At 40.1% G+C, this 12,590-nt stretch overlaps 1 protein-coding gene across 3 annotated transcripts in view; it reads right to left on the bottom strand.

Moving 5' to 3' along the window:
* The window catches only part of NPTN (neuroplastin), a 46,027-nt gene that overhangs the window by 5,880 nt on the left and 27,557 nt on the right, over positions 1-12,590 (bottom strand). For all 3 annotated transcript variants that reach the window (XM_033167412.1, XM_033167411.1, XM_033167413.1), the window contains 2 exons: positions 10,994-11,127; positions 9,021-9,294 (listed from right to left, as the gene is read on the bottom strand). In XM_033167412.1, the coding sequence (XP_033023303.1) occupies positions 9,021-9,294; positions 10,994-11,127 (408 nt within the window). The remainder of the gene's footprint in view (positions 1-9,020; positions 9,295-10,993; positions 11,128-12,590) is intronic.

Below are 12,590 nucleotides of genomic sequence, written 5' to 3' on the forward strand. Positions count from 1 at the left end.
ACCTTGGTGAGAGTTCTTAGGTTTTTGTTTTTTAAACAAGAAATGAGCAGGGTTAGTAGTACCACATTAAAGCAGTCATTCTACTCAAATCCTTGCTTTGGTCACGACAGCCTACAAAAAAAAGACACCCGAAGTTCTGTCCCCTATGCAGTTCTGAAAAAGATGCAGGCTCCTGTCCTTCTCTTAATCATTCTGCAAGCTCTAATTTGTACCACCTGAAACAATGATCCTCAAGCATTCTGGGTGGTAAAAGACAGCTTGAAAACAGAGGTTTTGTTGAATAAGCTTAACCAAAAGGTTTTGCACTTTACAAAGTCAGGTAAGTGCTCTGGCACTTATGCATTAGGTGCTGGAGTGTGGCCTGCACTGTTCACATGCGACAATCCTATTGGACTGGCAGGACTTCCATCACCTCCCTCTATGTCCAGTAAAGCATGGTTGTCAAGTGAAAACCTTAATACACCACTAGCTTGTGGGTCAGCCGCTTGAGCATTACAAAATCGGCCCCAGCATGGTACAATACGTGACAGACAAAAGGACCGAATCCTAGAGAAGTCGACCAATAAAAGGGAGGAACAGAACTACAGAAAAATGGTACAAATTAGAAAATGAAATTCAACAGCAAACTTAAACCCAAATTAGTTGTGAACGTGAATGAGTAAAACTAAGAAAAGTGTTAACATTATGAACTGTGCATTGTATAGACTGAAGCGGAGATTAAACAAACTCCAAAGCATGCAGATCTCTCACTTACCACCATTTTTAAAGGAATGATGCAATTGAAGGGGGAAAAAAAGAAGTCATAGTAACTGACAAATAACAATACAACTCAAACAGCATGATCTAGTAATAATCTAATTTGCTAGTAGTTGAGCTGGTGGACACACAAGACAAGATGTGCCTCTGTATTCCAATCTGATGGGTGCAGGTCCAGAGTAATGTACCTTGCCCATTTTCTGGCCGCTGATAAATATGCTTCCATCACAGAAGGTACTCTGCCAACTTCTTCATTAGATTTGTAAACTATAAAAACCAACTGCAGGCACAGGATACATGTGCATTTGAGAGAGATATTATATGCTCAGCAGTTCTTAAGGGTCATATTTCAAAAATTAAAAGCATGCATTGTGCAGTTTAGTGGTGGAGAAGGCATTGAACAGCGTTCCTACCTGTCTGAAATTCTGACTTCTGACTTTACACTTTTGTGTATGTAAACATAAATACAGTAACTCTGAACTAGTCTGAAGAACAAAGGTATGTTTTCCTCCCCTTTAAAGCCCCTTATAATCCTCTAAAGTAAGGCCTCAATGACTTCCTAGCTGCCACTTAAGAATATTTCTAAAAAGAAACATATGCCAACTTTACCTACAGAATCTTACAGATACACCTACACACCCCTTGCGAACCTGTAAATTCAGATTTTTAAAAAGAGATGTTTGTAGCTGCTTTGGGAAAATTATAGTTGAAGAGCAAGAAAGAAGTACAAAGATCAAAGTAATGGCTAAAACGAAGTGCCTCTATTTTGTTCACCAGCATCTGTACCAGAGAAACAATACAAAATGTAAAAGTGAGAATCCACGCCAAGAAGCCAGAGCACAAAATGTATTGTCTTAAGGTGGTGTGATGGAACAGCACTACTCATTGACTCTCCCCACTAGAGGAGCTAGATATGCAGCAATTACTGATGAACTATATATATCTTTTTACAGCTTTGGTACCCTGCTCTTAAGCTTAAAAAGCTCCCAAAGTGTCTTTCATACTATCAATTAAAACTAGATAGCCCTGGCCTGCAGGCTTCTACTTGTAACAAACAGCAATCCAAGGGCTAAAACTGCTCCCTCATGTCTTCAAATAGCTGGGGGGTGGGTGGGTAAAGGGAGGAGAAAAGTGATAGAAGCAGGAGAAAATGAACAAAAGGAATCACCCACTTCTTAATGGCATACCCAGGCCTGTATCTGCATTAACCACCATCCTCCTTAATAGGAAAGGAGGCAGTGTTGAGAACCAACACCAGCAGAAGTTCATTCCTTCTGCAGTTGTGCTCCTGTCTGGGCCCCCATTTTCACATAGTGTAGTTTGGATTTACTGTGAAGCAGCTGATCCACCAGGGATGGGGACAGGGGACTTTAACCTCACTCCCTGCATGGGTAATCAGTAAAAGTAGTTGCCAACTGAGATGTTATATAGAGGGGAAAATATTGATGAAAAGACAAGAGTACATTAAGCTAAAATGAAAGCCCTAATTTTGTGGATGCTATGCTGAACCAAATTCTGAGCAAGAAACAGGCAGATGCTTGGGGTGGGGGGAGAGAGAGGGTGGGTGGCAGCTGTAAAGAAGTACCCTGGAAACCATTAAGGAATGAATCTGAAATGTTTGCTTCAATTAGCCATATTATTGGTTAATTTTTTAAAAAATTAACATTTCAGGGGTCAAAGAAAATATCTGGCACCCAAAACATATTTGACTTTTGGACTATTTCCCCAATTGCAAAGTTCTAGCATGAACAGTGACTGAAATATGCACAGGATTCAATCACATTACACATTTGTGGGTTGCACTTTCCATACACAAAAGTATGTTTCACATAAAAATTAGAACATGACAAATGTCCAAATTTTAAAATGCAATGATCCTATGCATGTATTGGCTGCTCAAGTGTACAAATTCTGTATCAGATTTTTTCAAAGAGAGAAGCTACAGAAGGATAGTCCATAGACTTTTTAATTGAGATTATTTCCCCCCACCCCCCAGTTCCACAGCATTCTAACATATGGGGGCGCATTTCAAGAGCAGCCAAGCCTGCTCCAGATTAACACCAAGCTCTACATTCTACACTGAAGAGCAGAAATGCTTTCAACTCGTTTCCCTGTTTTCCTAGAATCACACCCCTCAGCAACAACACTGGAAATAAAATGGAGTAAGCTTGAGAGCTTCCTACAGTAAGTACTCTAAGACTTAACACAGCTGAAAGTTTTAACATAAAAAGAAACTGTTGAGAGATGCCATTAAAGGGCTTTTGAGAAACATTTTACAACAGCTTTTGAGTTGTTATTTTTTATCAGTATATTGAAATGCCTGAGATACATAAATGGCATTCTATTGAAATAAATGGTATTTCAACAGAAATACCAGTGCAACCCATCTGAAAGAGAATGGAGGGACAAACTTCTAGAAGTGGCAACGGTCTGGCCACAGTCAGTCCAAATAGATGTGGAATAGCACCTACCAGAACTAACAAGTTAGGGAAGGCAATTAACAAAGCTATGCTTTTGGGGCTGCTAGAATACTAGAACTCCTAGGCTGCAGGCAAAATTACGGTAGTTCCTTTTCATTCAGAAATGAAGCCAGTTTTCATGAAGTATAGCTACCTTTTGCTAGGAAGATTAGATGTGCACAGAAGTGAAGGATAGGAAGAAAGGCGGGGGAGAAGACAATTAGAAGTTTTCTTAATGTTACTATTTATAAACTAGGATCAAGGCAAAAAAAAAAATTAGTATCAGAATGGAAGTAGGACAGTGGAATAAGACTGTTGCACATCCAGTGCAGAAGAACACACATGAATTTTTATTACACAAATTAGGTGTAATTAGGTGTAAGTTCACAAATTAGAAAAAATAATAAAAGCAGTTACCACAGCTTAATAAACTAAAATATATGAAGCAAAAAGGATTCCAAAGTAGAAACCATATGTTTGTCATGTATATCTGGATAAAAATAAGGAGTCTTTATTTTTTTAATTACCCCCAAAACACATAAAGAAGAAAATGCTACATGCCACCATTTAAGCAACAAAGGCTACATTCAGACAATGGCCATGTTTGGACAATAAAATCCTATCTTAATGAGACAGGATAGGCACAAGTTCCATGCACCTCTTGGCAGATGTGGGGAAATAAACTGGAAGCTGCCTGCAGTTAAAAACAGAGCTTCTCAGTATGTCCAAACTGGGAACTATGGTTAATGGCTTTGAAGCAAGTCAGGATTCATGAGCCCACTTTAAAGCATGGCTTCATATTCTGGCTAGTCTGCAAGTCACAGTTTCTTAGTTTGGATTTATCAAGAAGCTATGCGGCTTCCTGGCTTGTTTCCATGTTCATGTGTGAGTGCATGGAGCATGATCAAATCCTGGTCAATGTAATAAAACCTTAAAACCCCTTTGCCCCCCCCATCCTGAACGGAAAGAAAAGCAGCCAATAAAAAAGGTGCCAGTCATGTAATTATGATCTGATGTCATGTAGGAAGCTGAGGAGGATCATATTATGAGAGGCAGTTGTATGTTTCAGTCACTTAGTAACACTGAATTTCCAAATAACAAGCATCTTGTTGCCTCTGTGACCAGAATATCACAGGGAACAACAGGCTGCAGGTTCTTCATGTTGGAGCTGCAGGCAAACAGCACAGATGTGGGGGTGCTTAGCTGTGCTTATCAAGGCTGGATTGGCAGATTTCTTTCTCAAATCCTGCCCCCAAAGCAGTAAATTCAACGATGCATCATCAGTGGAGCATAGAACAAGAGAGGAAGCCGAGAATGAGTTTGTCACTGTGGAACATTGTACTTGTAGGAAGTACAATGCTCATTCACTACTGGGGGACGGGGGACGGGGGGCTTCAACAAGCATAGCAGAAGGCCAAGTGTTTCATTTACTAACATAATATACACCAGTGTCTATGGGGGGAAATGTAAAAAAATAAGGGTGTGGTAAACAGAAGCCACCGACTTACGTGGATCAACTCGATGCAATTTTGTTACAGGGAACTGCTTACCCTTAAACACAGGAAATATTTATTTTGTTTGTGGCATATATATCCCACCTTCTCCAACACGCTCCAGGTGGCATACATAGTCTTCCCCTCTCCCTATTTTATGCATATGAAAGGTTCATGCACCAATTAGGCATTCAAGTGCCAAGGTAAAGAATACTCAGCCACTTGTAAATTAGGACACCAATTACAGCAGCATCACTCAGGCAGTAACATCTCTCAACTGAATCTGAAGCTAGCATACCACAGGTGAACTGTCACTGGAGGGGTAAAAGAAATATACTGATCCTGGCCTGATTCACAAAACCATTTAAAACAATGTTATAATGAGTTGAAGAAAATTTCTGACACAAGGTATGTAACTTCTTATTAGAAGTCAGAAGGCACCAATATAAGGAAAAGGCAGAGGGAAGAAACCTTTTGAGTACTCTTTCATTTGAAAACTGGTTGTTCTAACTTTGTTGCTCTGGATTATGTCACTCTTTATAGTAGTATGTAAGATGTGTTTGGAGAGCTGATGATAGACTGGTCAGGCTAACAGGTTAACTACATGACATCAACCCAAGGGTTCTCTTCTCTCATTGCAAATAGATGATTTTGGCCATCTTTGCACAGGCCAGTTATCTCTGAAAAATGAAATTTTATGGTTGAAACTTTATTATTTTGGGAGGAAAAAAGAAAAGAAAAATGCTTATGAAATATCTAGCAGGAGTGAATCACCAAGCAAAGGCCTTCTTCTGAAGCAGTAACTGAAAGTTAAAGTCAGCACGAACATAGCGCAATTCAGTCAAGTAACAATGAAACATTCTTTTGCTGAGGGAGAAGCAAAGAGAATGATCACCAATTTATGTTTGGAGTGTGAAAAGATACATACACCCTTATTTTTCAGAAATCAATAATATGTAGCTAGTGCAAACATGGTGCATGTTGGCATTGGTTTAATTGTATTTCAAGAAACCTCCCTTCATGTGATTATGCTGATGTGCAAACAAGATATTACAGGTAAAATGGAAGTATCCATAGGCTATGTAACTCTGGCGGTAATGGTAATATTCTTGGTGGAAGCAACCTTATACTGACTCAGACAACTGGTCCATCTACCTCAGTATTCTCTACACTGACTGGCATCAACTTTCCAGGTTATCAGACATGGTTCTCATCCAGCCCTAACTAGAGGTGCCCAAGAATGTACCTGGGACCTTCTGCATGCAAAATAGATGCTCTACCACGGAGCTATGATCCTTCAAAGTTCATAGGCAAGAACCTATACGCATATGCAAGAGTATTTGTTACATGGAAAAAGCTTTGCCAATATATGTTTCACTTTGCTACATTCGTCAGAAAGCATATTCTTTGTTTACTTTCTGATTATCATCCAAGGGAGTTGATACTAACATTCCTGTACTACAAATTACAAAGACCTTTGGACATGAGGAGGCACCTAGAATATTATGCAGAAATCAGCCCTAAAAGTGGGAAAAAATATAAATCACCTGTGGGAAGAGAGAATATTACAAACTATTTACATCACCTGTTACAAACGGATGAAATCAGAGGTTATATTAGAACTGGCCTGGTTAGGCTGTAATCCACAAACCAATTGAAATGGCATATGTACTTGATCGATTCAGTTAACTTTGGTTATCTATCGGGCATAAGTCCACATCAGCAGACTATCCACAAGGATAATGATTCAAGATCTCCTTTTGTTTTCTTGACATTATCAATTATTGGGATTGCTAACTTGGCTTAAGGAAAGCTAGCTTCTCTTTTATTCCCCCCGTGAACCACTCTAAATTTGGATGGCTTTCCTCACAGCAAGAGTTGAACAAACAAACAAACAAAAATATTTATGGAGCCAAAAGGAAAAGGCAGCCAACTCCTGACAGGTACACAACATGAAACCTACTCCCGTTAATGAAAGGGGTAATGTAGATACTGGGATTTCTTCAAAACATGCAGCCTTGATGTTTCAGAACTTCTATTAAGCTTAGAAGGAAGCATCAATTCCATAGCTAAGAAATATTGCTATGTCAAAATAAGGATTCCAATTGTGAGCTATTTGGCCAACAGCAGCAGGGTGCCATCAATATCAGGCAACAGCCCCCCCCCCCTACCCTCTTTCCCCGATTTCTCAAATAGCTGAGAACACAATAGGGAACACCATCCTGGCACATGCATCTTTCTATGAGTGCATTAAAATGAACCCAGCACATTGGCAAATGCTTATAATCTGATCAAACAGTAACCAGCATCTTCCAAATAAGGCCATGCACAACTATTTTCATGCCAGACTGCAAGCTGCAGCCAACCAATCTGGCTCTAGACCTGCTTGGGTCTTGTTAAGAGGTGGTAAAAAGCTTTAGCATTAATCAAACACTTCCCTACAGAGAAGCCATCTGCAGAGGAAGCGGCAATCAAAATAACACAGCTTTCTCCTGCTCCTAGCCTTTGGCCAAGTGGGAAGGACTTGCACAAACACACACTTTTCCATGTTAGTATGCACAAACACACACACAAGCAATCTTCTCAGAGCTGTTCTATAGCCATCCTGCAGTGTTAGCTCTACATAACCATAGACACACATGCCTAGTAATACGACTGCTATTTGCACTTTGAAGAAGCAGAGCAAAAGGAAAAGAAAGGTAATATCTTTTGGCCTGCTTAAAGTTGCTTGTTTACATCTGGGACTAGTGTCTTCTAGTCTCAGAACATGCAATCCACTTGAGCGAGCATGTCAGAGTCAGTCTTCCTGTGTGACCACACAGACATATTTTACAGCTGGGAGAAGCAAAATTTCCATTACAGGGTTTTACTCAAAAATGTTGACCTTTTTTGCTACAAACTTACCCAAGAAGCTTCCCTTTGAGCACCAGACATGTTCATCTTAAATAGGTGAATATTTTGACAAGTTAGCTGTGCAAAAACAGGACTATAGGACGGAATCCATTATGAGATCTTAGGTTGAAGCACTAGTTATGTCCATGATAGTAATAATGCTTTTTACCGTGTCTTACACACTCTAAGCAGGCCAGAATTATTACATTTTATAGGCAGCATTTACCTCTATATATTTCCAATAGCTATTTAAAAGCATTATACTGCCCACATGATACCCAGTATCACTCACCCCTGCTGAGGAAACGAAAGCTATCTTACACAAGACCCTCCAGCTGGTGTGCCCACCACTAGGTGTGCTTCCATAATCATACAGTGGTACCTCTGGTTATGAACGGGATCTGTTCCGGAGCCCCGTTCGTAACCCGTGACGTGCGTAACCTGAATAGCCGCGTCTGCGCATGCGCGTGACGCAATTTGGCGTTTCTGCACATGCGTGTGACGTCATATGACGCGCTTGCGCGAATCATCAAACCCGGAAGTAACGCATTCTGTTATTTCCGGGTTCGGCGCGTTCGTAACCCGTGTTGTACGCATCCTGAAGCATTCGTAACAAGAGGTACGACTGTATTTGGTTCATTTTTGTTTAATTTTGTTACAAAATATTTCTATGGTGCCTTTCCTTTAAGGTTATACCTTTTCAAGGTGGCTTACAATATGAAAAAGCTGATCTGGGGGATTAAAGTCTCTTACAAATCTGGGTGTTTTAAAAATAAACAAAAATAAGGAGTGTATGAACAACAGTTTTTTCACTACAAAGAGTTGCAGGTGCTTTTAGGTAACCAGTCTTTACACTACACAAGCAAAAGGTAGCCTTGTGAGCATATTTGATTAAACATCTGTTTTGTTAGAAGTATCCAAAATGTTGTTCTGAAAGACACCACAACATTGAACTGAGGAAAGGAAGCTGCATTTGAGCAAAATCAACTAAGTAACTTCTAATGTTACCTTTAAAACCATCAATTCCCCTATAATTATTTCAAGAGGCAACAAAAACCATTCCATGTAATATGAAGCCCTCCCTCATTTCTTAGTACTGCCCAGCAGCTCAGCTAAGCAATGCTTCCTAAATGATCTCTGCTGAATACAATGTCAAGTTATCTTGACTGTAAAGACACACATAACCAAGCAGACTCCTTGTTCTGCAAACCACATATTATGAAGTTGAAATTATGGTCCTATAATTAACCCATTATGAGGCAGAAGAGAGGCAAAGTTTATTATGTAGCCTGCAGCACTGTGGATTTCTGAACTACTGATTTATGAGGTTCCCACATTTTGAAAGGAAGTCTCTTCCTGAAGCAAAGAGGAGGAGGCTGGTTCCCCTAGGAAATACAGTTAGTTGAGAAAACACTCTTACCGTCAGGGACCTCGTCTGGCCGCTTCCTCTTCTCATAAACCACAATGATAACAACAAGAATTATAATCTCCGCCAGAATCCCCAAGAAGGGCCACAGAGGAGCCAGGTGACTGCGAACACGCAGGATGGTTTCTTCAGCCTTCCAGCCAATTGAGTTGGTTGCATTGCATTCATACACGCCAGGATCCTCATCGATCTGTAGGTTCACTATGACCAGTTCAGTGTAGTTATCTTTATTGGTAATGAAGAAGCGGCCAGTAACATTTTTGATGGGCTAATGAAAAGCAGTAAAAGAGCAAAGGCCAAAATAATAATTGTTAGCAAGTGTTGTAGACAACTGGCTCATTTACTACACACACATATTTTTTTTAATCATTCTTTGTGTTCTCTGCCATGCAGGCTTAACACCAGTCATATGGGAAGGAGTGAAGTATGACAGCCTTCTTACAGTAACAATTCAAGGATTTGACTGGCTTTCTTCTGAGTGTTTAAATGTATAGCAATGCCAAGGTTAGGCCCTATTACCACCACCTGCTGGCAACAGTGCAATCACATTTCAGTCACAATCTCTGATAGAGACTTTTATCATTCATGCACTGCTATAAACTATGTAACACAAAACCCCAGACTTGTCTCAGAGGGGAGCCCCCACAGACAAATTTGTAATGTCCAAACCACAAATCCTATGAAGGAGAGGCCCACTGTCTTTCACATACCTCAAACAATCCCATGAAATATGATCAACCGTTTCTTCCACTCCATAAAACTCACAATATCCAGTCTCAATCCTCCTAGCCAGATACAAGCCACTCTGAAAGGCACTATGCCCCATCAGAAATCTATTCAGATTAAATCAGGGGTTGGCAAGGCTTACCGGGCATAGGCCAGGTCACTCCTGCGGAGATCCTCCATGGGCCAGGCGGGCGCAGCGTGACACCCTAAATCACATCTGTGCATATCCGCAGCACCGAAAATCGCTTCTGCGCATGCCCAGATGCTGAAAATCATGCCTGTGCAGAAGCGATTTTCAGTGTCTGGCCATGTGCAGAAGCAATTTCCGGGGCCGCTCGGCAAGTCCCCGTGCCGCATTGCACCAGTTTAGCGCAGTGCGTGGGGACTCGCCGAGCAGGCGGCTCGGTTCGGGGGCAGCTCATGGGCCGGTTAAGTGACCCTCATGGGCCACTTCCAGCCCATGAGCCTTAGATTGCCGACCTCTGGATTAAATTGGCTCTGCCACTGTCTCAGTTTAAAAATTCAGAAATCCTCAAATGATGAACAAAAGGAAAATATCCTCCTACCTATAGAATCAAATACCCACTGTCTGTGCCATTCACCTAATAAGTCTTTTGAAACCAGCTTTTAACTTTCAAGTAGCATAATGGTAGCACAAGATCTGTGTCCCTGTGTCCTAAATTCTTCCTAGCCATCTGATCAGCCATCTCATTCCCAAAGATGCCCACTCAAGCAGGAATTCAACAGAACGAAACCAGAATGCCCATTGACTGTCTTTTCCCTACCTTTTTGCAGCCTTTGCAATGAAAAATAGGATTTGTATCACAATAAAATAAACATCCAGGCATGGTCAGTATGTTATCTAGCAGGGTTTAGATCAGGCAGAATAAGATAAAAACCACCACAGGCTAACTCTCATAATAATTAGTAGAACTGAGACCTGAAATAAATTACCAAGTTTTAACAGCAACACATTCAGACTTTGATTCAGGCACCATTATAACAAGGGAGCACAGATGCTTTGCATGTAGCAGGCCCCAGGTTTGATCCCCAATATCTCCAGCTAAAAGGAGACCAGTGGTAGTGCTGGGAAAGATCTCTGTTTGAGTCCTTCAAGATTTGCTGTCTATTGGAAATAATACTACTGCTATTATCTAACTGATCTTAATGTGTTTTATCTCCTAACTGAAATGTCAGCCAGCAGCTCAGGCTTGCCTAGCAGCATCACATCTTATACTCACCTCAGAAAAGCCATTATTCTTCTTATACCATGTCCATTCAGGGTATGGGAAGCCTACAGACTTGCAATACATCAGTGCTTCCTGTCCTTCATTCTTGTTCTCACTTCGTTTGTGCCCGGTAATATCAGGAGCAGCTAATATAGACACACGTACACAAAAAGAATACAGTGCTCCTAAAAATTTATGTTTTGATAGTAGGTTCAAGAAAGAGTTAAAAGCTTTGATTATGGTAAAAGCTTCAATTATAGATTGTCATTATCTTGTGGTATGTTCATATGTTACATTAGGTTTTCCTTGTCACCAGATCGTGCAGATTTCTCCCATTAGAAACTGTTGTATTTATTTAGCAGTAGTTCCTTCTAAGTCAAAAACGAACTGGGTCCGATGAACCTAAAAGCCAAGAGAGATGCAAAGAAGGTCCATAGTTCATGGACAGTGAGAACTAAATGTCTCTAGTTTGTAAGATGATCTCTAATTAGTTGCCTCTTTGACGACATCAACTAAAGTACAGAAGAGCAAAAGAAACACTTGTTGGATAAATTTTTAGGAAAGCTTATTAAATTTGTAAGACCATGAATACTGGTTTAAGATAATCAACTGTATAAATCTTCTCTTCTGTATTACTGAATCAAGGTTTTTTAAAAGCTTTTTTTAAATTATTAATAATCATTAACAATGGGAGCTGAATAGAGGAAGCATTTATAGAACCAATAAGATGTTATTCTTTTAAAGCATGGCCAACACCTGTAAGATGTAGCAAAAGCATATGAAAATAACTAGAAATGTTTATACATGTATAATGTATAAACACTACCATCATTATTTAATATACTGAATGAATTTCTCAGGTATGACTCATAAGACATCCTGAATTAGTTGTCCTTCTACAGTAGAAATGTTAGCTTTATCTATTTTAAAATCAAGCCTATTTTAAAATCAAGCAATTTATTGTGAATAACCAAAAGCCTTTACAATGTACAGCAGGTGATAAGAATAATACTTTCCTCTGAAATTATACAGCAGGACCTGTAAAAGTTTACAGCAAAAAATTTTACACCATGGGGTTATAAAATTAGGAATCATTAACATATCTAGAATGGAGATTCTTAGCTGCCAGAGCAAATTTGGCTACCAGGTGTGTAATCGGAAGATCTTTATCAGCTAAGAGTTCAACTGTCACTTCCTGGGGGATCTGCCTGAGAAACAGTAAAGAATAGATGATAAAAAAAAATTCTCTGGGTGCTGTATATAAGGGGCAAATCAACAGGTCAATGCAGTATATCCTTGACCTGATTGCATCCATAAATGCATTCATGTTCCATATGGGGAACTCCCACATACCTCCCCTCTAAATATGCTGAGGTTTATTTAATGGGGCCTGCTAGGGCCTGATCTGTTAATCCAGCCAGAGTCCAAGCCCAGGTCTCTGACACATATCAAATACACATCACAGCATACAAGGAATCCTGGCTTACTGTTAACACGCAGCTTGCTGGTGCACACTGCGCATTCACTCATATTCCATTCCTTTTTTGGCAAGACTGGGTAAAATAAACCAGGAAGTCACAATTATATTTGCCTTCCCATGACATACAAA

Source organism: Lacerta agilis, chromosome 13, assembly GCF_009819535.1.
Source record: "Lacerta agilis isolate rLacAgi1 chromosome 13, rLacAgi1.pri, whole genome shotgun sequence".
Lineage (NCBI taxonomy): Eukaryota > Metazoa > Chordata > Lepidosauria > Squamata > Lacertidae > Lacerta > Lacerta agilis.